This window comes from Topomyia yanbarensis, chromosome 3 (genome assembly GCF_030247195.1).
Source record: "Topomyia yanbarensis strain Yona2022 chromosome 3, ASM3024719v1, whole genome shotgun sequence".
Taxonomy (NCBI): Eukaryota; Metazoa; Arthropoda; class Insecta; order Diptera; family Culicidae; genus Topomyia; species Topomyia yanbarensis.
Window position 1 is genome coordinate 66,486,955 of NC_080672.1, and position 21,476 is coordinate 66,508,430.

The 21,476-nt window shown below is 39.9% G+C and overlaps 2 protein-coding genes across 3 annotated transcripts; one reads left to right on the forward strand and one right to left on the reverse strand.

The window, feature by feature from the left end:
- Window positions 1–3,703: 3,703 nt before the first annotated feature.
- LOC131691199 (large ribosomal subunit protein uL15-like) lies at window positions 3,704–4,854 on the reverse strand. Its single transcript, XM_058977423.1, has 4 exons — window positions 4,715–4,854; window positions 4,417–4,483; window positions 4,107–4,354; window positions 3,704–3,901 (listed from the first exon to the last, which is right to left on the reverse strand). Exons 1-4 carry the CDS (start codon window positions 4,718–4,720, stop codon window positions 3,773–3,775), a joined length of 450 nt encoding a protein of 149 aa, XP_058833406.1. The 5' UTR covers window positions 4,721–4,854; the 3' UTR covers window positions 3,704–3,772.
- A 4-nt stretch (window positions 4,855–4,858) lies between these two features.
- LOC131691197 (putative protein tag-52) lies at window positions 4,859–9,593 on the forward strand. 2 transcript variants are annotated; one of them, XM_058977422.1, is made up of 4 exons: window positions 4,859–4,949; window positions 7,817–8,000; window positions 8,062–9,118; window positions 9,176–9,593. In XM_058977422.1, the coding sequence occupies exons 2-4, from the start codon at window positions 7,871–7,873 to the stop codon at window positions 9,504–9,506; spliced, it is 1,518 nt and encodes a 505-aa protein (XP_058833405.1). In that variant the 5' UTR covers window positions 4,859–4,949; window positions 7,817–7,870; the 3' UTR covers window positions 9,507–9,593. The 2 variants fall into 2 exon arrangements, with proteins under 2 accessions (XP_058833405.1, XP_058833404.1); XM_058977421.1 differs by lacking the exon at window positions 4,859–4,949 and having other exon boundaries at window positions 7,761–8,000.
- Window positions 9,594–21,476: the final 11,883 nt, after the last annotated feature.

The window sequence follows — 21,476 nt, forward strand, 5'->3', positions numbered from 1 at the left end:
GGTGGAGAGCCGCCTTTGGTCTTGGCCATCACGATTCTGTAGGCGTCACCCCACGGGTTCTCGTTGGCACTCTCGCACAGGTTGTCGAAACACGCTCTCTTGCTGCTCTTAATGGCCTTGTTAAGGGCCAATTTCGCAATTCGGAACACTTCACGATGGTTCTTTTTTGCATCCTCGGTGCGGGCTCGTTGCATCTTACGTCTGGCTCTGAGGCAGGCTGATCGTAGAGCTGCAATCTCGGCACTCCACCAGTATACCGGGCGTCTGCCGTTTCTTGGCAGGGTTTTCTTTGACATAGTGGCGTCGTACACGCGCGCGTGATAGGACGGCTACCAGCGCATCCCCGCTTAGACTGTCGGTGTCGGAAAGAAGGCTTATGGGATGGAAGTCGCTCGAGGATCGTGTGCCTGTACTCTTTTTGGTGATTGGTACAATGTAGGCAAGTTTCCAGTCTATTGAAGGCATCGAGGAGTACCCTTTTCCCGTCTGGGGGCATGTCTTAACATTGAATACCCAACTCTGTCGGGGCCAACCGATTTTCCGCGGGCTGTCCTGAGAGCGGCTCGGAGTTCTGCTCCGGAGAAGGGTTTGTTATATTCCGCTGTAAAGTTTGGTGAAAAAGTGGTAGGGTTGCTTCGAGACGTGTCTTGTGTGTGATGAAGTCGGCGAAGAGGGCAATTACGCATAAGGTGGTCAAAGGGCTTTTTAGGAGAAGGTGTAGTGCTTTCCTGCGTGTCCGGATAGCGCGGCTGGCACGACCTTACTAGTTTGGGAGATTCTTAGTTCTGCAGCTTGGATGATCAGTTTTAAGAGCTCTTCCGGGGTGTAGGTGCGGTCCCGTTCAAGGTTGGGCTGGAGATCTGCATCGAAAGTATCCCGGTCAGCGTCTCGTACATCCACCGACGACGACGGGTGGTTTTGGGTGGGGGTTGATTTCAATTGATTTCGATGGAAAAGATGTCACTCAAGGCTGTGTCGTAGAATTTCGCCCAGCCACAGGTCCTCGCAATGGTGTTGGATCAGAAGGTGACGTAGAGGCCGATGTGGAGTTTTCGCGGATGAAGGTTGTGCTGCCGTCGTTGAGGACCACAGCCTCGCTTTCTTCGATGGCTCTAAGTATCTCACTACCGCGGTGGCAGCACTTATCTGACCCGCAGGCGGTGTGATAGGCAATCAATTTGGTAATGAGGTGGATGTGCTCCGACAAAAGTTCTGCTTTGATGCTCAAACCGATGGTTGTTGATTTTTTTTGGACGTCTCCCAGTCGTACCGGTACTCGAATCAGTTGCATGGATCGACGCCAGCGTGAAGGTGGGTCTCCTGGATGATAAGGCAGTGACTCAAGGCGAGAAATAATACTTTGCATGTTCCCAAGGTTGCGTCTCAGGCCGTTGATGTTCCACTAAACGGCGAGGGTAGACAGATCGTGAGTTCCGTGACGAAAATGCAATCGCTGGGACAGAAAGAATCATGGCCAGGTAAGACGCGTCGGACGCGTCAAAGTTTGACAAAACGATCAGCAGCAGTTATTGTTGGGAGCACGTCGTTTGGCATAAGTTCGTTTGGCATAAATTTCATTTGGCATAAGTTCATTTGGCATAATGTTCATTTGGCATTACAGCAGGTGACACATGCTTTCGTTTGGCATAATGCTCATTTGGCATAATGGTCATTTGGCATAATTGTCATTTGGCATAATGGTCATTTGGCATAATGGTCGTTTGGCATAATTTGAAATATCCATTGAAATCTCTTATATTTAATGTTGACGCCTAATGTGGCTACGCCATATCGCTTTAAGTATGGTAATTAAACTAGTTGGTAGCCCCTATGTTTGAGTAACTCGAGCAAACGGGTGAGTTGCTGGTGAGGGGTAGCCACTTCTGACGGCGGGTCGATGACCACCTCGGCCCCTTGGTCTCGGTTATGCGATATTTCCAAGGGCTATTTGGTATATTGATTCAAAGAACTGATCATGTTTGAACGAAGGAATCAACCCCTAAGTTTGAGCAAACGAGTGGATCACCAGTTTACTTGCGAGCGCTGTTTGGTATACAAATTCAAAGAACTGCTCATGTCTTAAAGAAGGGATCAATCCTTGTTTCTGGCAAATATATATGTGTATATTTGCCAGAAAGTTGATTCCTTCTTTCAGTCATGAGCTGTTCTTTAAATTTGCATACCAAATGGCCCTCGCAAGTAAACTGGTGAAATACTCGTTTGCCCGCTTTACCCAAAATTACGGGTTGACTCCTTCTTTCAAAAATGAGCAGCTCTTTTAATCTGCATGTTTAATAAGTTCGCTAGAAAAGTGTTGATTTACTCGTTTGCCCGGATTACTTAAACATAAGGGTTGATTCTTCTTTCAAATATGAGCAGTTATTTGAACCTATATACCAATTAACCCTTGGCATCGTCGCATAACTGAGACCAAGGATCCGAAGCGGGATCCGCCGGGTATCGATGGCGCGTCGGCGGCCCCTCGCGATCAAACCTGTGATCCACTCCTTTGCCCGGATTACTCAAACATAGGGGCTATCAACTAGTTCAAGTCCGACGGAGCGGAGCGATGTCGGACAGCACCGGGTTTAAAGCGATGTGGCGTAGCCACATTAGGCGTCAACGACTAGTACCAGAAAATTCAATGTATTTTTTAAATTATGCCATTATGCCAAATGACCATTATGCCAAATGAACATTATGCCAAACGACGTGCTCCCGTTATTGTTAAATGGACGAACATGTCGAGAAAACACAAATATATTAAAGCATCGGGATGATAAGCAGTGAATCCAGCCACGCTGAACGAAGTTTAAAAGGTTATACCTTCATGCGCTTGTCGCGAATATCAAAACGGGCTTCGAGGACGGTCAGCGACGGACAAGATGTTTGTCCTGAATAAATTTCGAAAATAAACTGTGAATTTTAGAGTAGCGTGCGATTCAGTGAAACAATACGAACTGTGGCGGTTAATACATGAGCAGGACTTGTCGATGAGACTGAAAACCGATTCATACGTCGGTGGATGAGGTCAAATCAAGCAGAATAGGTGGAGCAAAATACGACTTGTTTGGGAAGTTAGATGAATGCAACATAGCGCCCAAGGCTGCGATGCGTATAAACCTACAAACAGAATCACGAAAGATTTCACATTTCTTGGCTACCCGGGCGCTATCGACATAAAAGGAGTCGATTGTAGAGCAGAGGAAGAGCTATACGAGTCTGCGAGTATCGGACTGACTATACACTTGGACAAGATGAGGTACAAGATAATTAGTATAGTAAAGCACGATTCATACGATACATAAACGGCCCGGAACGTGTGAATGCGCACACGAGTAACATCCTGATGGAACAATTGCGTTGACATTCTTTTTAGTTGACGGGAGCTGATGTATCGTCTTAGTCGAGCTTAAGGGATTCCAATCGACGATAGTTCTTAGGTGGAAAAAAGGGTATCATACGAGTTTACATATCTTGAAACACTACTGATAGCAATGTTAGCCGCTAGGTGTTCTGGCTTAGAAAACAGTTTCTATGGTTTGAGTAGTCAGGTAAAGCCTTCTATATAAATCGCTGATACCCTGTAAGGTCAAGAAACGTTATCGTCGAAGAACTCTGCTCTCAACACTCGGTGGCACCAAGGAGAATGACATCTATTTCTCACATAACACTGATGTAACGCAAAAAAAATGAGCAATAGTCTTATTCGCCAAAAAAATTGTATATTTTTCGCGAATTCTCCATCTTACAGCAAATTAGTTGTTGGTCGTTACGCCCTCAGAATGCAAGCACCGCCTGCAGCCTTAATTTTATTTTCCGCCTTTCGCGAGAAAAACTTGGCTTTTACGATGATAGGCTGATTGGGAATATGGCCCGTTCCGAGCAGTTTGAAGTAACCCTGAAAAAGAAAAAAAAAATCATGTTTAGCATGTCCAAACCAAGCTACGAAAGGTTCATCAATTATATTAATCAGTAATGTACAATCAACATTGCGATTTGCATGAAAAAGTACACAGTATGCATTCTGACCGCCCGTACATAACTATCATCATGTTAAGTTAAAACATCTAATCAAATTCTACAAAATCAAAAGATACACTTACAAATTTCACTAGATCCACCACAGGCACCTTTGCTTTGTCCTTCTTGCACTCGATGCGCTTGTCCTCGCCGACCAAGGACCATAGTTTGGTCAGATTCAACGTTGGACAGTACTGGTGGTTGCGGTTCAGGTGGAAATTCCTCATACCAACTTTACCAAAGTAACCAGGATGGTACTTATCATAGTTTATCCGGTGATGGTGCATACCTCCAGCGTTACCACGACCTCCAGGATGCTTACGGTGCTTTCCTGGAATACAAAAATTAAATAAACATAACCTCCCTGGATTTTTTTGTCACATCTCAACTAACCGATACGTCCATGTCCATGGCTGACATGACCACGTAGTTTCCTGGTCTTCTTCCTTTTACGTAGATTCTGAAATGATGAAACAATAGTTTATAGAAGTTTCAAATAAATAGCTAAGGTTGTAAACAAATTCACTTGCTGATCGTAGAAATGTCAAACTAGCATCATTCCAAAACCATCACTCCATATTTTTGAACTAGAATTTCAAGGAATACAGCGATAAATTACAACAAATTAATGAACTGTACGATCAGCAAATGAACAGCTACCCAAGTGCACCAATGAACAGAAAATACTTACGACCATTGTGGTTGATAAACGGAAAAACTTTACACTGCTGCCACGAAAATGTGTTCAACAGCAACCGAGTCTGCCGGAAAAAGAAGGCAGCAGAAAATGGAGCTTTGACGTTTTTCTTTACTGTTTCCGGTGGTGAGTTTGCTGGTTGTGACAGCTGTCATTTTCGTCTCACCCCACTGCACTGAAAAATAAAACAACCCAAAAAATAGGCACTTCACTGTCAAGACGGATACAGGTGAGCACATTTTCTTTCTATGATTGAGTGCGGTTAATACCATGTCGATGAAGCGGATAAAACGCCCAGTTAAGCTCAGCCGGAAATGAACCGGAATTCCGGCTGGATCCAGTTCGTATTCCGGCTCCAGTGACACAACCGATTCTAGTTAGAATCGGTTGTGTCACTGGAGCCGGAATGCGAACTGGAACCAGCCGGAATTCCAGTTCATTTCCGGCTGAACTTTACTGGGCGGGAGGATATGAAGAAGAAAAGCATGAACAAATGACGCATGTTTCTGTTGTTTTGTTGCTGTTCGGTTATAATTATTTTTTGTCGGTAGTTTCGAAATTAAAAGTGTCTCTAACGGTCAATTTCTTCAGGGTTTTCGGCTAACTACCTACCAGCTATCTGAAAACTGGTTTTCGGCGAACTAACGTAACTGTTCACGGCACGAACAAAAGGCAGATTTGTTTTCATTTGCACCATACTCTCAATATTTTAGAGTTACCTCCCCTAAACTGTGTTCGTTGGATTTTTCACCCCTTATTGGTATCTTAAAGAATGAGTCAAAATACATAAAAAGCACTCATTATTAGAAACAAAGAAGTACCCACCTTTCGACAGCTTCGAGTCACTAAGTTTGTATCTATAAAATGGGAAATGCATTTTTGTCTTGTATGAATGTTTTCACTTTTCTCTTTTTTCATCTTTCCACACTATTTTTACAGTAAACGGCAAGTTATGGCCAGAAACCCATAGAAAATCGTCCCCATTTTCCCACCGACTAAATCGGATTCCATCGGCACAATCGGCCGACTAGGCCATCAATTAATCGGTCGATTGTTGCACCGACTCTTATGGGAGTTTAACATGGGCGTCTACTGACGCAACAAATCGGTCAATTTCAGCCAATTAAATCGGTCGATTGATTTGTAGTTTAAAGCTGGAACCAGATTTACCTAGAGATTTACACAGAATAAATCTGGCGATTAATATATTGACGAAACTCAACTTAGTCGGCTTATTAATCGGTCGACCTCAAAGCACCCGATTTCGTCGGTCAACTGCAAAATTTATCAACTACTGTCTGATTTTCTATGGGAGTGACTTATCAGCCTTTTTGTTTACTGGGTTCGTTTCCGTGTGAGCAAGATGAACGCTATCTAGCAAGTATTTCGTACCCAACATCAGCCGGACCGGACTAGATTATCACGGTTAAACAGCAATAAATAATACCTTTTACGAATATGTCAACGACTAGTACACGAGACATGCGAAACCGCTTACCCCCTACACACTTGAAATGATCCATCTACATGATCAGTTGCTAAAAATGATGAAGTCGCATACTGACACACAACATCGAACCGCAGCTGACCTAAAGAGCCACAGTCTTGAATTGTTCGGTAGCATCGAACAATTACTTAACGACGTAAAACCTAGGGGCAGATCACTTGTGATGCATTTTTAAAAACCAGCTAAATTAAATGCATTTCTTTCCATCATAATAGAAATTCATAATGTATTTTGCGTTGCGTGTAAGATATCAAACCCTACAAAAAATTAGCCCTACATTCAACAAAACGTCGAACAAAGTGAATCAGCATAGGACGTTTGTTAAACAAACTTTTCTGCGAGGGAGGGCAAAGTTGATGCAAAAATGGAAATTAAATGCATTTTTTTCTAATTTGATGCAAATTTTATACATTTTTAGAGTGATGTGCCCCTAGCGTAAAACAGTCAATGCAAGTCGTCCATAAAAAGAACGAAAGCGTATGCAGTAAACTAGGTCAGCATTTTCTTTCTTGCAACAATGGGTACTTTTACCATTTCACAACCTCTCAAGTGGTAATGCCAATGGGTATTTTGATCCTGATAATGGGTGAAAATTCTTTTAAAAATAATTTCAAGCGAAACCGTGGCGGAATCGGAGCATTTCGGCAATGCTCCGAAAACAACGGCCGTTTAAACCACTGAGGATGTTGCAAATATGCGCCAATTCCGCAATTTTGACTGCTTTGGAAGCCAACAAAAATATTCTGACCAGTGACAGGTTTTATTTAATTTTGTGGCGATGTTTTGTAATGTTTTTTTTTTTTTTTTTAATTCAGAAATAATTCTATTTTCAATATTTTTCATTCTAGGGCGATTTTTATGAATGGGTGTTTTTTACGCCTTTTGCTGTAACTGTTCAGGCAAAAATAATGTATATAACGTACAGGTCTGTACTCTAGGGGCAGAACACTTTAGAAATGTATATCAAATTTGCATCAAATTAGAAAAAATGCATTTAATTTCCATTTTTGCATCAACTTTGCACTCCCTCGCAGAAAAGTTTGTTCAACAAACGTCCTACGCTGAATCACTTTGTTCGACGTTTTGTTGAATGTAGGGCTAATTTTTTGTAGGGTTTTGACGTCTTGGACGCAACGCAAAATACATTGCACGCAACGCAAAATACATTGCGAATTTCTATTTTAATGGAAAGAAATACTTAATTTAGCTGATTTTTAAAAATGCATCACAAGTGATCTGCCCCTAGTCTGTAACGTGACGAATCAATTTTACAATTTAAAGTCACGTAAATAAAACTAAACAAACCTAGTCTGTACTCATTAATGAGTACCAGCTCTTTACCCATTAAGTGGGATATTCCACTTTTTTGAAAATGGGTAGTTTTCTATGCATTAATGGGTACTTTATTTTATCAGTGTACCCTGGGTGTGAGTAGGCTATTAATTCGACAGATTCAAAACCATTGGGTTGATCGTGGTGAATTCACTGCCGGCCCTATTAAATTGCCAGTAAAACCGTTGACATTGGCACATATGATCGTTATTTATTTATTTATTGTACATTTTAGTGAATCCGCTTATTCTTTTCAGGAAATATTGCAAAATAATATTAATAGAGAAGTGTTAATCAAACTAAGTTATAACATGGAAAATAATGCAAATTATTTGAACCAAAAGATGTTGAAGCCGCTGATGCCGGAAAATATGAGAACCGAGCTAATTGCAGCTCTGAAAATTCAAAATATTCAGCCCAGCCGAACCAAGTCCGTTAGAAGTACGTATTGATATATTTGTTTTAAATATGATTTGAAAAAAATCATTTGTCCTTATTTTAGATATTAAAAAGTTCGGATTCTCGTCTTCGTTGGCTAGCCCAACTGGACAGAGCCCCGGAAACGAAGAAGATAAACGAATGCAACTTCGTTTGCAAGCGATACGAGAGATTAGAACTTCTGAACTGTCGTACATGAAACAGCTGGATCTTCTTATTAATTACTTTGTAAATCCTTTAAAAACTAACGGACTCATTCAAGATCGTGAGCATAACCAAATTTTTGGTCAGCTGGAAACGATTTATAATCTAAGTCAAGAGTTGTTGAAAAAATTATCTGACGATCTGGATGTGGTCGTCCAAGCATTTATGAATCTAGGTCCATTTTTTAAACTATATTCGGTATACGCTTTCGATTACCGAAACTCGCTCTGTAGTTTACAGACTTTAATGCAGAAGAATCAAGCTATGAAGAAGTTTATCATCAACACTGAATCCCGTCCAGAAGTTCAAACGAAACTGATTTCTTTGCTAATTACTCCCATTCAAAGGATACCTCGGTACAAGTTGCTTTTACAGCAGGTTCTGTTGTACACCAGTCCATCGGATGTGGCCTACAAACAACTGCACGAGTCTATTCGCCTAGTAGAGCAGTCCGTATCACACATTAATTCGGTCGTTGAAGATTTTGAAAATACACAACGATTAATCACTATTCAAAATGCACTGACAAATAAATCATTGAAAATTGTGAAGCCAGCAAGGAAAATACTCAAGGAAGGTGTGCTGCAGAAACTTAAAACCGATGGATCAACATCACGGAAATATTGCATTCTTATGTCCGATCAGTTTGCTTACTGTAAGATGTTAAAAGATCAAGAGCATCTGTTTACGGATAATGGACTTGAATGTTGCTGCATTTTCCCACTCAAGAAATGCAAAGTTGTCGAGATGTTTAGGGGAAGCTTTAAGATTACGTGTAGCGGTGATGGTATTATTTTTACTGCCGATAATCAAGAAGACAGTCACAGCTGGTTTCAGACCATTCGAGATGCCGTCGAGTTACATGTTCAGTGTCGAAAAACGTTGCGGAAGCTCTCCAGCAATAGGAAACCAATGCGGTAAATTCAACAAGTGCTTTCGATTAAATTTCATCTATATTATGTTTCTAATTATAGCAAAAAGCACATACAACGGCTTGAACCCGAGGATGATTATTTGTGGTTACTTCGGCGCAAAACCGCCAGTCCAACGAGTCCAGCCAAATCACGCAGAAGTGGGTTATGCTCGCTTCGGCATCTGGACTGCCTGAAAGCGAACCGTTCCTTCCAAGATGATTCCATTGTGACTGGTTCTACACTGCGGTCGCCAGATTATCTCAATCGTAGAGCTCACGTCGATCCGAAGCGTGACGAAACCATGTTTTGCAGAGACAGTAATTCGCCACGAGTACAGACTGGCAGGAAACATGTACACTTTCAACTGCCTGCCTCGTACTACCGGCGGTGATTGGCAAGCTGATGCCAAATTTTGAGTATTGTAAACATGATCTATAGCTTCTAGGTATCTTTTTTAACGTACTGATCTTTTCTATGTGACAAGTATTAAATATGATATTTAACTCTTAAATGACGTTACAATTAAGCATCATGAGAATTTCCAATAGTCCTACTTTATATTTCGATACACTAAAGTCTTTTTCGTGCGGATTTTTCATGTTATGCGGTATTTACTCTACATAAGCTTGAGCGTGCTTCTATTAAATTCAAACTATGTGCGAATTGCGAGTAGGAAAACCGCGTATACCCGGAAAGGATGTCTAAAAGAGAAATGCGGTACCTCGTTAGTGATATCCAAGATGACAACCCCTTCACGAGGCTTGATGTTGCAAGGTAAGGCTTACCTGGTTAAAGTAGCACATGTACTACATATCCGACGAGATGGTAGAATAAGAAGTGGGCTTTTTGTGCTTGGTAAACCTCAGCGCTAGGTTATTAGATAAAGGCTATATCTGAGCGTTGAGGATAAGGTCAACTTTTTCAACTATAGGTTGATCAATGGCTATGCGCCGCAATCGAAAAACGCGATGATGCGGAAGATAAGTACTTTGAGTATCTATACAATGAAAAGATCGGACTTTGGACGGACAAAAACCTTCCGTATTTTCTCAACAGGAGATTGAACAACCTCCCCAGCGGACGCCGGTCCAACGTAGCACAAGGTAGAAACTGGAAGCATCATCGCAGGATGTCGTCGAAGAACCAGCGAAGTCGTTTTCATTCTTCTGGTAAGTAGCACTTGTAACTTTTTGGACATTTTTTTATCGCCGTATCTTAAAAAATAACTATTCACTATAAAATCGTGATTTAAATGAGACTTGTCGGCCACGTGTATTTTATTTTATTCTAAGGGGCGGTACACTAATTACGTAACAACTTTTCAACCGACCCCTCTCCCCCAGATAAGAGTTCGTAAGATTTTGGTGAACTCCCCCTTCCCGTGGATCTTTTAATATTATCAATGTCTAAATAAAAATAAATAAATCGAATTTTATTGTATAGCTATTCATGGGATCTTGTGTACGCGATTTGTTACTTTGCGTAAAGATCTTATTTCTTGTTGAAAATCTATTTACTTCATTACCTCTTGTTGCTTGTGGATCACTTAGTCCGCTTTCTCTCGGTTTGTCGTTTTCGTTCATGCTATCCTCGCTGTTAATGTTGTATGGGCTTTCACGATTACCTGGTTTGAGTCGTTTGTGGGGCCTACGGGTCACGATCGCTTATCCGTGTTCTTTGTTATTTACTTTATTATCGGTGGTGTTGGCAGTTGATTGGGAAGTAATAGGCGCATCACAATGATCGTTCACGCTGTGCGTAGGTTCTGTTGTTTCAGTATGCGTTGGTGCCTGAGCCACAGACTAACAGATATAACACTCAAAAACAAAGCTTCGCCCGCTTTAACGGTCATTTTAAATAGTATGTAGTTGGGACTGTGGCCACATTTGAAATTATGGCGTCACTGACATATGAACAAGCATTCGGGGGATAGACCACTAGTGAAAAATTGTTCCCAAACCTGAGGGGTAACCCACCAGTAAATGAGTGTTTGGGACTGTGAATAATAGGTGGAGCTAGTGTTCTGGGAAAATTGTCGGATCGATGTTTTTTGAGGGAATTCCCTCATAGTGTTATGTCTGTGCCTGAGCTGCAGCTCTGATGGTTTGTGATTTAGTTGATGTTGATGAAGGGTGTACATGGTTTCTAGTAGGGATAACCTTCTAATTGATGTGTACGCCCTTAGCGTAACATCTTTCCAATATCGTAACGCACGTTACGCTCAGCTGGCATCCCTGTAGCTGGGTACGGCAAGAAATAGTAATAAAAGCAGCTACTGCTGCATTCGATTGTTACACGTTAAACAGTGAAGTTTATTTTACAAAAGTGCTCCGTTCATGCGAACTCCTCCTTTATTTCTCCCAGGCGAACACGGTGGAGTCGTTGGTGGTTCTTAGGTGAGTTCCAGATATCGCGGAGATTATTAATAGTTTCCGTATAGAGACGGACCGAAAGGAGTTTTCTTTTTGGATATGAAAACTGGCGACGAGGACAAAGTGAAGTGCATATAATTAATAACGCCGTCAAACGGCATTTTCTTTTCTTTTCGCATATTCATCTAGTTGTCGGTCATTAAGCGTAAGTGTGCCCGAATTCACATTGCATTTTTTATGGTGAATTTATTTCCTCTGGGGGAAGTGCAACGGCCTTAATTGCCGTGTGAATGTGTTATATAGAACGGTAAAATTGATTCCCGGCAGTTTGCGAGTGGCGTGGTCTAGACACATCGTAAGGAGGCGCCATTTTGCTTTTCCAGTTCATTTCCTAACTGCGTGTGCGTGTATTAAAAGAGGGTAAAGTTACCAATTGTGGCCAATATAAGAAAAATAGACGACAAAAGTTAAAAAAAAAGAAAAAGGTTATACTGGTGGAACATTTAGAGACAAAGGATTTTTTTTCTCTTTTTGTTAGACTAGATGCCCTTTTGTGGTGCGGCGTTGTAGTTTTGTTTATGTAACAAAAGGTGTTTTGTTTCACTAACAATAGTAATTTAGGCATTGTTAGCTTGAATTACTTGCATTATTTAGTTTCAAACAATACATTGTCTTATGCCGGAATAATTAATTGTTCTTTTTCTTTATTCGGTATAGCTACAAAACCGACTGGTTCCAGTGAACAGACCGAAATCGGATCCGGTAGACAGGACGGTGAAAGGATACCAGTCAGAAGTGACGTGGAAAGATACACCGCAAGAAGAGGCAAAGGCGCTTACAAGGATTAGGGTAAAGCCGGCAAAGGTCGACCGTGATAAGTCAGCTAAATAGCTTCGACTGATTATTTGGATTTGTAGGGTGAGTCAATCTGTTTTCTAATTTATTTTCAATTCATTCTTTGTGTAATATTGTTTTTCCCAAAATTGGTTTTAATTTTCTATTCCATTTTTTTTTTCGAATTGAAATAGAAAATATGTCTCAAATGAGTATGGCTTCACTTATCGAGCCTTACAGAAAGGGCACTCCCTTTAGTGATTGGATAGATCGATTGGAATATTGTTTCGTGGCCAATAAAGTGGAAGATAATCTAAAGAAGGCCCATTTTATTACATTGGGCGGCCCGATTGTATATTCCGAGTTAAAGCTTCAGTACCCTACTGGGAATTTAAACGAGGTGTCGTATGACGACATGATAAAAAAATTAAAAACTCGACTTGACAAAAAGCCATCTGGTTTAGTTCAACGTCTAAGATTTTCTAATAGAACTCAGCATCCTGATGAATCCCTGGAGGATTATGTTCTCGCGGTCAAGCTCCAAGCGGAGTTTTGTTCCTTCGGGACATTCAAGGACCAAGCTGTGAGGGATAGGATAATTTCGGGAATAGCGGATACCGCATTACAACAAAAAAATTTGAATGAAGACGAGGATTTAAGTTGTGAGGCTACTGAAAAAATTATTATAACGTGGCAGATGGCCAAATCAAATGCGCAATCCATGGGTATTGGGAGTAAATCTGAACCGGTTGCATCAATAAATCCTATTAATAACCAACCGGGAGTAGCTTTGAAAAAACTTTTGAACGCCCTTGAAAATGCCCAAGCTAATAACAGCGAAAATACGCCGGGTCCCTCGAGAGGCCCAGTCAAGTCTAGACTAGGATACAATCCATACAACCGAACGGATACGTCTAATCCCATATTCAAACCGGCTGTTTGGCCACGTGGGTCCGAACGACAGAAGGCAGATTATTCTAGATTAACATGCGATTTTTGCGGAATTAAGGGGCATATAAAAAAGTAGTGTTTCAGACTAAAGAACCTTAAGAGGGATACAGTAAAATTTGTTGATAATTACGGGAAACCTGGAGGCAGCAAGGACAAGTCACTGAACGAACTTTTCACCAGAATGTCAACAGAGGCTGACAGCGACGATGAACCAGATGCAGGAGAAACGCAATGTATGTTGGTAACTTATGTAAACAAAATTAATAATCCTTGTTTGATCAATGTTTTTATGGAGGGTAAAACACTCCAAATGGAGGTTGATTGTGGTTCATCGGTAACCGTTATGAGTAAACAACAATACGATTTAACCTTTTCGATGCCTCTGAAACAATCAGAGAAGAAATTAGTGGTAGTAAACGGGAACAGCTTAAAAATAGTTGGTGAAACAAATGTTTCAGTAAAGTTCAATGGAAGACAGGCAAATTTGACCTTGGTTGTTTTGAATTGTAACAACAATTTTATTCCGTTATTGGGACGCGATGGTTTAGATGTTTTCTTCACCAATTGGAGACAATTTTTTACAAATTCTATTAACGAAATCAAACAGGAAGAGCAAGAAACTGAATTGGTTAGAGAAATTAAACAAAAGTTTAAGGAAGTCTTTATCAAAGATTTTTCTGCACCTATTAAGGGATATGAAGCAGAATTGGTTTTAAAAGAAGACAAGCCAATATTTAAAAAGGCTTATAATGTTCCTTACCGCTTAAAGGACAAGGTTTTATTATATTTGGATAAGTTGGAAAAAGAAAAAGTTATCACTCCAATAAAAACAAGCGAGTGGGCCTCTCCTGTTGTAGTTGTCATGAAAAAGAATGACGATATAAGGCTTGTAATTGACTGTAACGTATCCATAAACAAATGTTTAATTCCTCATACTTACCCTTTACCAACATCGCAGGATTTATTCGCCGGCTTGGCGGGATGTAATGTTTTTTGTTCGCTTGATCTTGAGGGGGCATATACCCAACTATCCTTGTCGGAAAAGTCCAAAAAATAATGGTTATAAATACAATAAAGGGATTGTATACTTACAACAGATTGCCTCAAGGCGCTTCATCGAGTGCATCTATTTTTCAACAGATCGTGGATCAAGTATTACAGGGTATCGATAACGTATTTTGTTATTTGGATGATGTTCTAATCGCGGGTAAAGATTTGCAAGATTGTTTAAATAAATTAGAGCTAGTTCTAGATCGACTGAGGATAGCAAACATCAAAGTAAACTGGGAGAAATGCAAATTTTTCGTAAGCGAACTACCGTATTTAGGACACATCATCAGCAAGCAGGGTTTATTGCCATGTTCAAGCAAAATTGCAACCATCCGAGAGGCAAAGCAGCCAGAAAATGTGGCGGAATTAAAATCGTTTCTGGGCCTGATAAATTATTATCACAAATTCATACCACATTTGTCCGCTAAGCTTTATCATTTGTATAATCTTCTAAAGAGTGAAGCCAAATTTATTTGGAATGCGAATTGCGTCAAGGCATTCAGGGAGAGTAAAGACTCGTTATTAAATGCAAATATTTTAGAATTTTATGATCCAAAAAAGCCCATTGTTGTTGTATCTGATGCGTCAGGATACGGCCTGGGAGGGGTAATTGCCCATATAGTGGACGGTGTTGAGAAGCCAATATGTTTCACATCGTTTTCGCTGAACACAGCACAAAAAAATTACCCCATTTTACATTTAGAAGCTCTTGCTCTGGTATCTACTATTAAAAAATTTCATAAATATTTGTATGGACAACATTTTACGGTCTTCACTGATCATAAACCTTTAGTGGGGATTTTTGGCAAAGAGGGTAAAAACTCTATTTTTGTTACTATACTTCAGAGATATATTCTGGAAATATCCATTTATGATTTCGATATCCAATACAGGCCATCATCTAAAATGGGAAATGCGGATTTTTGCTCGCGATTTCCACTAGGGGAAGAAGTTCCTAAGCAATTGGACGAAGAACTATTAAGACATATAAATTTCGGAAAGGAATTCTCCATTGATTCAAAAAACATAGCCAATGCTACTAAAACTGACAAATTCCTTATGGAAATAATTAATTATATGAAATATGGTTGGCCGAAAAAGGTAGGCAAATGCTTTGTTAACGTTTTCGCTAATCAACATGAATTGGAAATTGTGGACGAATGTTTGTTGTATCAGAACAGGGTTGTAATACCACAGCAAATGCAAAGCGGGGTTCTTAAGCTTTTGCATGCAAATCATGCTGGTATGGTAAAAATGAAGTTATTGGCTAGGCGAACTGTGTACTGGTTCGGGATAAATGGTGATATAGAAAGCTATGTAAAACAATGCGATATCTGCAGCAGCATGACTGCGGTTCCGAAGCCCAAAATAGAGTCTGCGTGGATACCGACAACAAAACCGTTTAGTAGAATACATATTGATTTCTTTCATTTTGAACATCGTACATTTTTATTAATGGTCGATAGCTTCTCCAAATGGATTGAAATTGAATACATGCGTAATGGCACAGATTCTGGAAAAGTCCTAAAAAAGTTGGTAACCTTCTTTGCTAGGTTTGGGTTACCGGATGTTTTAGTTTCTGACGGAGGGCCACCGTTCAATTCTTATAGTTTCGTGAGCTTTTTAGAAAATCAAGGAATTAAAGTCCTTAAAAGTCCTCCTTATAATCCGTCAAGTAACGGTCAAGCGGAAAGATTAGTAAGAACAGTTAAGGATGTATTAAAAAAGTTTTTAATGGAACCAGAAACTAAAGAATTGGATTGGGAGGACCAATTAAATTTATTTTTATTTAATTATAGAAATAGTTGTCTGACAAATGAGGGAAAATTCCCATCTGAAAGAATTTTTAGCTATACACCAAAGAAGCTTATTGACTTGCTTAACCCAAAAAAGCATTATAAACAACAAATGTTGACGGCTTCCCCTCCTAGTGGGGAAAGGTCATTAAATCGTTCCCTTGAAAAAAACATTGATACCTTTGATAATCTGATGGAGGGTGACGAGGTGTGGTACAAGAACCACAACCCTCATAACCATATGAGATGGCTAAAGGCAATTTTTCTAAAACGCTTTTCTAAAAATACATTCCAGATTTCAATTGGAAGCGTGCCGGTAATGGCACACCGTTCCCAGGTGAGAATTAAGGACCACAGTCCTGGAAGAAGGAACCCACTGGTTTCTTGGTTGCCGAAGGGTGAGGAGAATGATATTGAGGACACGATGAGTGAGGAGGAAGCGTTCAGGGGTTTTCCTGAGCAGGATTTGCCCGGGAGAGGCGTGAAAAGAAAATTTGACTTAGTTCCGTCGAAATTGTCGGAATCTGAACCGAGGAGGTCAAAACGTTTGCGAAAGGCAAAAGTGGATAAGAGTTTTATCTATAAGCTTTAAGATGAATTGCCAAAATTAAGAACAAACTGTTCGTTTTGTTACTAGATAGTAAGCTCTGAAATTTGTAAGGTTTGAAACAGGAAAACCTGATTTCGAATACCTTTTGCATTGTATAAAGATTAATTGATAAATGTACAAAAATTGTTATTATAATTTTAAGTTGAAATTTTTAAAAGGAAAAGTGCTGATGTGTACGCCCTTAGCGTAACATCTTTCCAATATCGTAACGCACGTTACGCTCAGCTGGCATCCCTTTTTTTTATCTTAAAATACGTTTATTTAGGCCCAAATGCTGTAGCTTAACGAGGCCGATAATTCATTTTTTTTTATATTACATGTCACATGTTAGTGGGGGAAGGGAAAGCCGTATTTAGGGGCGCTGCTGGCATCCCTGTAGCTGGGTACGGCAAGAAATAGTAATAAAAGCAGCTACTGCTGCATTCGATTGTTACACGTTAAACAGTGAAGTTTATTTAACAAAAGTGCTCCGTTCATCCGAACTCCTCCTTTATTTCTCCCAGGCGAACACGGTGGAGTCGTTGGTGGTTCTTAGGTGAGTTCCAGATATCGCGGAGATTATTAATAGTTTCCGTATAGAGACGGACCGAAAGGAGTTTTCTTTTTGGATATGAAACTAATGTACTGTACAAACAACAGTTTTTCCAGGGCGCTTATCAATGGCAAACTGGGAAATGAAATAAAAATAGAGAGATCGGTACGACAAGGGGATCCACTATCAATGCTTTTGTTTGTAATCTATTTGCAACCACTGCTTGATAAACTGCACAGAGAATTTCCACATGCTGTTTTGAACGCCTACGCTGATGATATTTCTATGTTTCTCGGCAGTGACTATCAGGTGCGAGCTGTTCTAAACACCTTTGAAGCATTTGGATTTGTTTCTGGGGCAAGAATAAAAACCCAGAAAACTAAAGCTATAAGGATCGGTCTGATAAACTTGACACCACAAAATGAGTGGTTTCAGATACAAAACACAGTAAAAATCCTCGGAATACATTTTGCTGAAGACTTCTCCGACACAGTTGACCGCAATTGGGCTGCGGTTTTATGAGGGTTCCAAACGTGTATGTCGATGAACAACGTCCGAAATCTGAATCTCGCACAAAAAGTCATTTTGATAAATACTTACATAACATCGAAGCTATGGTACACAGCATCTGTAATTCCACTTCCAAACAAGCATAGTGGAAAGTTTATCTCGAGAATTGGATCATTTCTATGGTATGGGAAAAGATGGACCAGGATAGCTTTCGAAACGCTGATACTTCCTAAAGACAGAGGAGGGTTAAATCTACATTCACCACCGATCAAAGCCAAGGTTTTGCTGATAAATAGAATGATACAAATCGCTTCAGATCTCCCTTTTCTTTGGAGTTTCTTAGAACACAACGCCAATCCCCCAAATCTGCTGGCCATACCCAGGAAATACGAACACATTCGAACAGTGGTGAAAGAATCTGCTTTTCTAACTGATGAAATCGCAAGAACGCCTAGCTCCAGTATAATATACTGCAGCTTCTTAAAACAACTGAAGGAACTGGAAATAGTGAGGGAGAATCCACTACGCGACTGGAAGAAAGTATTTAGACACATCCACTCCAAGCTGCTAAAATCGGATCAACGATCTGCGTGGTATTCAGTTGTTCATCGCAAGATAATTACCAACTCTACAAAATGAATAGACGAGCCGACGCCGACTGCAGTATTTGTCCTGATCGAACAGATAGCATCGAGCATCACCTTCTTCAATGTAGCGAAAACAAAACTATCTGGGTATACCAACGGAACGTCTTCGTAGCGATTGATCGACGGCTAATACAACTACAACCTGAGGATTGGATCTACCCAGTTCTCCAACACCAATCCAGACGGACACGCCAGCTGATACTGAAGGAATTCTCCCAGATGTTATGTTACATGACCAGTACACCAACGAACCAAAAAACTGTAGATGGATATAAATTTTATTTGCAATGTAACTAAATAAGTAATAATAAGAGACTGGACAATAAATTTTTACAAAAAAGTAGTGTGTCTTCTTGTGTAACAACGTAGGGCACACAGGGGTCTGTCCTTCATATGTGCACAACGTGATTTGAGATTTGGTCACGCATTTTGCTTTGAATTGAACGATCAGATATGAAGGAATAGGTTCCGTCACTCGCATTCTCACGAAACAAACACCGTTGGAAATACCTAGGAAAATTTTCTCCAGGTTTCAAACTTAAAGGTTGTCAATATAAACGGGTATCTTGTTCCTAACATTATCATGCTCAACGACGTATTCCATGTTGTCTTCCATAGCGTAGCTTTCCGTTATGCCCAAAATTTTAATCGTTATCAGTAACGAGTGTGGTGGGCTTGTATAACGACGACTTCCGTTAGTCTAAACTGCATTTGCAAATTTGCTGTTGAATTTTGCTGATGAGTTTCAAACATCTTGAAATCAATGATCGATATCGTACCGACGAAAGTAACGCTGCTTTATTGTTCATACTGGCTTGGGCAGGGATGCCATTATGCCAGATTTATCTGGCACAGCCAGAGTTTTGACAGCTTCCAGACAAAAAGACAAACCTCTCTTTTTGCCAGATTTTTAAGTTTTAGAAGCTGCTACACGCACATTTTGGAAATTTGGGTAATAATGTCTCAAATTTTACACAAATCCATTGATGCAGGTTCTATGAAAACTAAAATGTAGACCAAATTTCGATGACTTTGAGGTCGCTGACAAGTGCCAGATTTTGCCAGACATTTTTAGTTGAATTGCCAGATTTTCTTTGAAAAATAGTGGCATCCCTGCGCTTGGGACGAATTTTATTATTCGATTGCATTGCTTGTTTATCCAGCCATAATGGCGGTCTAAATTGTTCAGTTCATAATACGTTTAATGACAATAGTTTACGTCAACCGCCCAGTGAGATTAAGTCATCCTATGTTAGTCTAATGTGTTGGATGTTTATTCAATGAACGACCGACATCTTCAACTTGGCGTTGCTGTCAAGGTGGCGTAAACGATTATTGCCAAAAAAGGTCAATTAAACGTATTACGAACTAAACAATTTAGACCGCATTTATGGCACGCAAAAACTGGATAGTACTGACACGGTACATAAAGACAGCAGACTTTAGGTAGAAACGTTCGTTTGATTCTTTGCACTGTTAACAAGCAGAGCGACTGATTAGGTACTGGTATCGACCCTGTAGTAATTCCATGATCCCCAGCTCGAGAGAGCGCTCAAAGAAATTATTCCAAGCTAAAATACTGAGAGCAACAGCAATTTTGTCAAGAACCGAGGTCAGCATGCTTGATTGCCGTAAAACGGTATACTGGTTGTCATTCTGAACATCAACATCACTAGGATCCGCCATATTCTTTTTTCGTTTCACGCGCGACGTACGCACTAAAATTTTTTTTGCCGAAGCCAGCAAAACAAAATGCTGAGAATCGAACAGCTGACTGTTCAGCAATAGTCTCGGTAAATGAAAACTCTCTTATAACTGAAATCTCAGTAATTTGATTTTACTCAGAACTGTCAAACTTTGCCGAAGGATCAGTTTAATTTTAACTGATATTTACGGTAAATCCAAAAAGAAAATGTTTACCGAACATTCGGCTATTGATTGTTTTTCTATAAAATCTTTCGACTTTCGGAATTTAAACAATAACGTCGGGTACTTTTTAGTTTCACTGTTAATTATTTTTTATTAAAAACTAACAAATATTTGAAATAGGCCTCTATTAAATCATCGCCAACATCGACGTTGAACCACAGACTAACAGACATAACACTCAAAAACAAAGCTTCGCCCTCTTTAACGGTCATTTTAAATATATTTATAGTTGGGACTGTGGCCGCATTTGAAATAATGGCGCCACTGACATATGAACAAGCATATGGGTGATAGACCGCTAATGAAAAATTGTTCCCAAACCTGAGGGGTAACCCAGCAGTAAATGAGTGTTTGGGACTGTGAATAAAAGGTGGAACTAGTGTTCTGGGAAAATTGTCGGATCGATGTTTCTTGAGGGAATTCCCGCATAGTGTTATGTCTGTTAGTCTGTGGTTGAACTGAGACCACGATATGCAGCACTTTCCGCCGCTCTCGGGTCTCTCTCCTCCTTTAATGACGGGGTTATGCTACCTTTGCAACCGTCAGTTTCCCGGGATGTCTAAAAATTACGAAAGTATTGATATGTTTACTTACTCAATAACTGGAGTATGCGACTCTTTACCGACTCCTCCTCGATTTCCAAATACTGTATAACACAGTACATCTTTGAAACGTTAATTTTTAGAAACACTTTCAAGAACACTTGCGTCGCGTGTGAAACGAAAAAAGAATATGGCGGATCCTAATGATGTTGATGTCCAGAATGACAACCAGTAGGGGAGAGTGAGGACACCTGATCCTTGGGGATATTTGATTCCTTGGTCATATCTCATAATCTATACATCAAAATTTACCACAATATAAAAAGAAAATGAAATATTTGATTGTTTATGATGTTTTAAAAACAAATCTAATGTATAATATTTGATTTGGAAAAGTTGTACAATATTTTAGAAAATATGTTTTGGTATCAATCTCGAATATCTTTTTACACATTTTTTAAACGGTTGTATCGGATCGGCGAACTAATTATGTATGAATATATTCAAGTACGATTACTTTCTAAGGGCTTTTGTCTAGAAAAAAAACGTTCTTCGAATAAAAAGTATCACAACACATACAAAAAAAAT

Coding starts and splice junctions, on each gene's coding strand:
- LOC131691199 (XM_058977423.1), bottom strand. Junction 4,355..4,416: donor CCATGGACATGGACGTATCG/GTTAGTTGAGAT, acceptor TTTGTATTCCAG/GAAAGCACCGTAAGCATCCT. Junction 3,902..4,106: donor TGGTGGATCTAGTGAAATTT/GTAAGTGTATCT, acceptor TTTCTTTTTCAG/GGTTACTTCAAACTGCTCGG.
- LOC131691197 (XM_058977422.1), top strand. CDS start 7,871: ATGGAAAATAATGCAAATTATTTGAACCAAAAGATGTTGAAGCCGCTG. Junction 8,001..8,061: donor CCGAACCAAGTCCGTTAGAA/GTACGTATTGAT, acceptor TCCTTATTTTAG/ATATTAAAAAGTTCGGATTC. Junction 9,119..9,175: donor AGCAATAGGAAACCAATGCG/GTAAATTCAACA, acceptor TTCTAATTATAG/CAAAAAGCACATACAACGGC.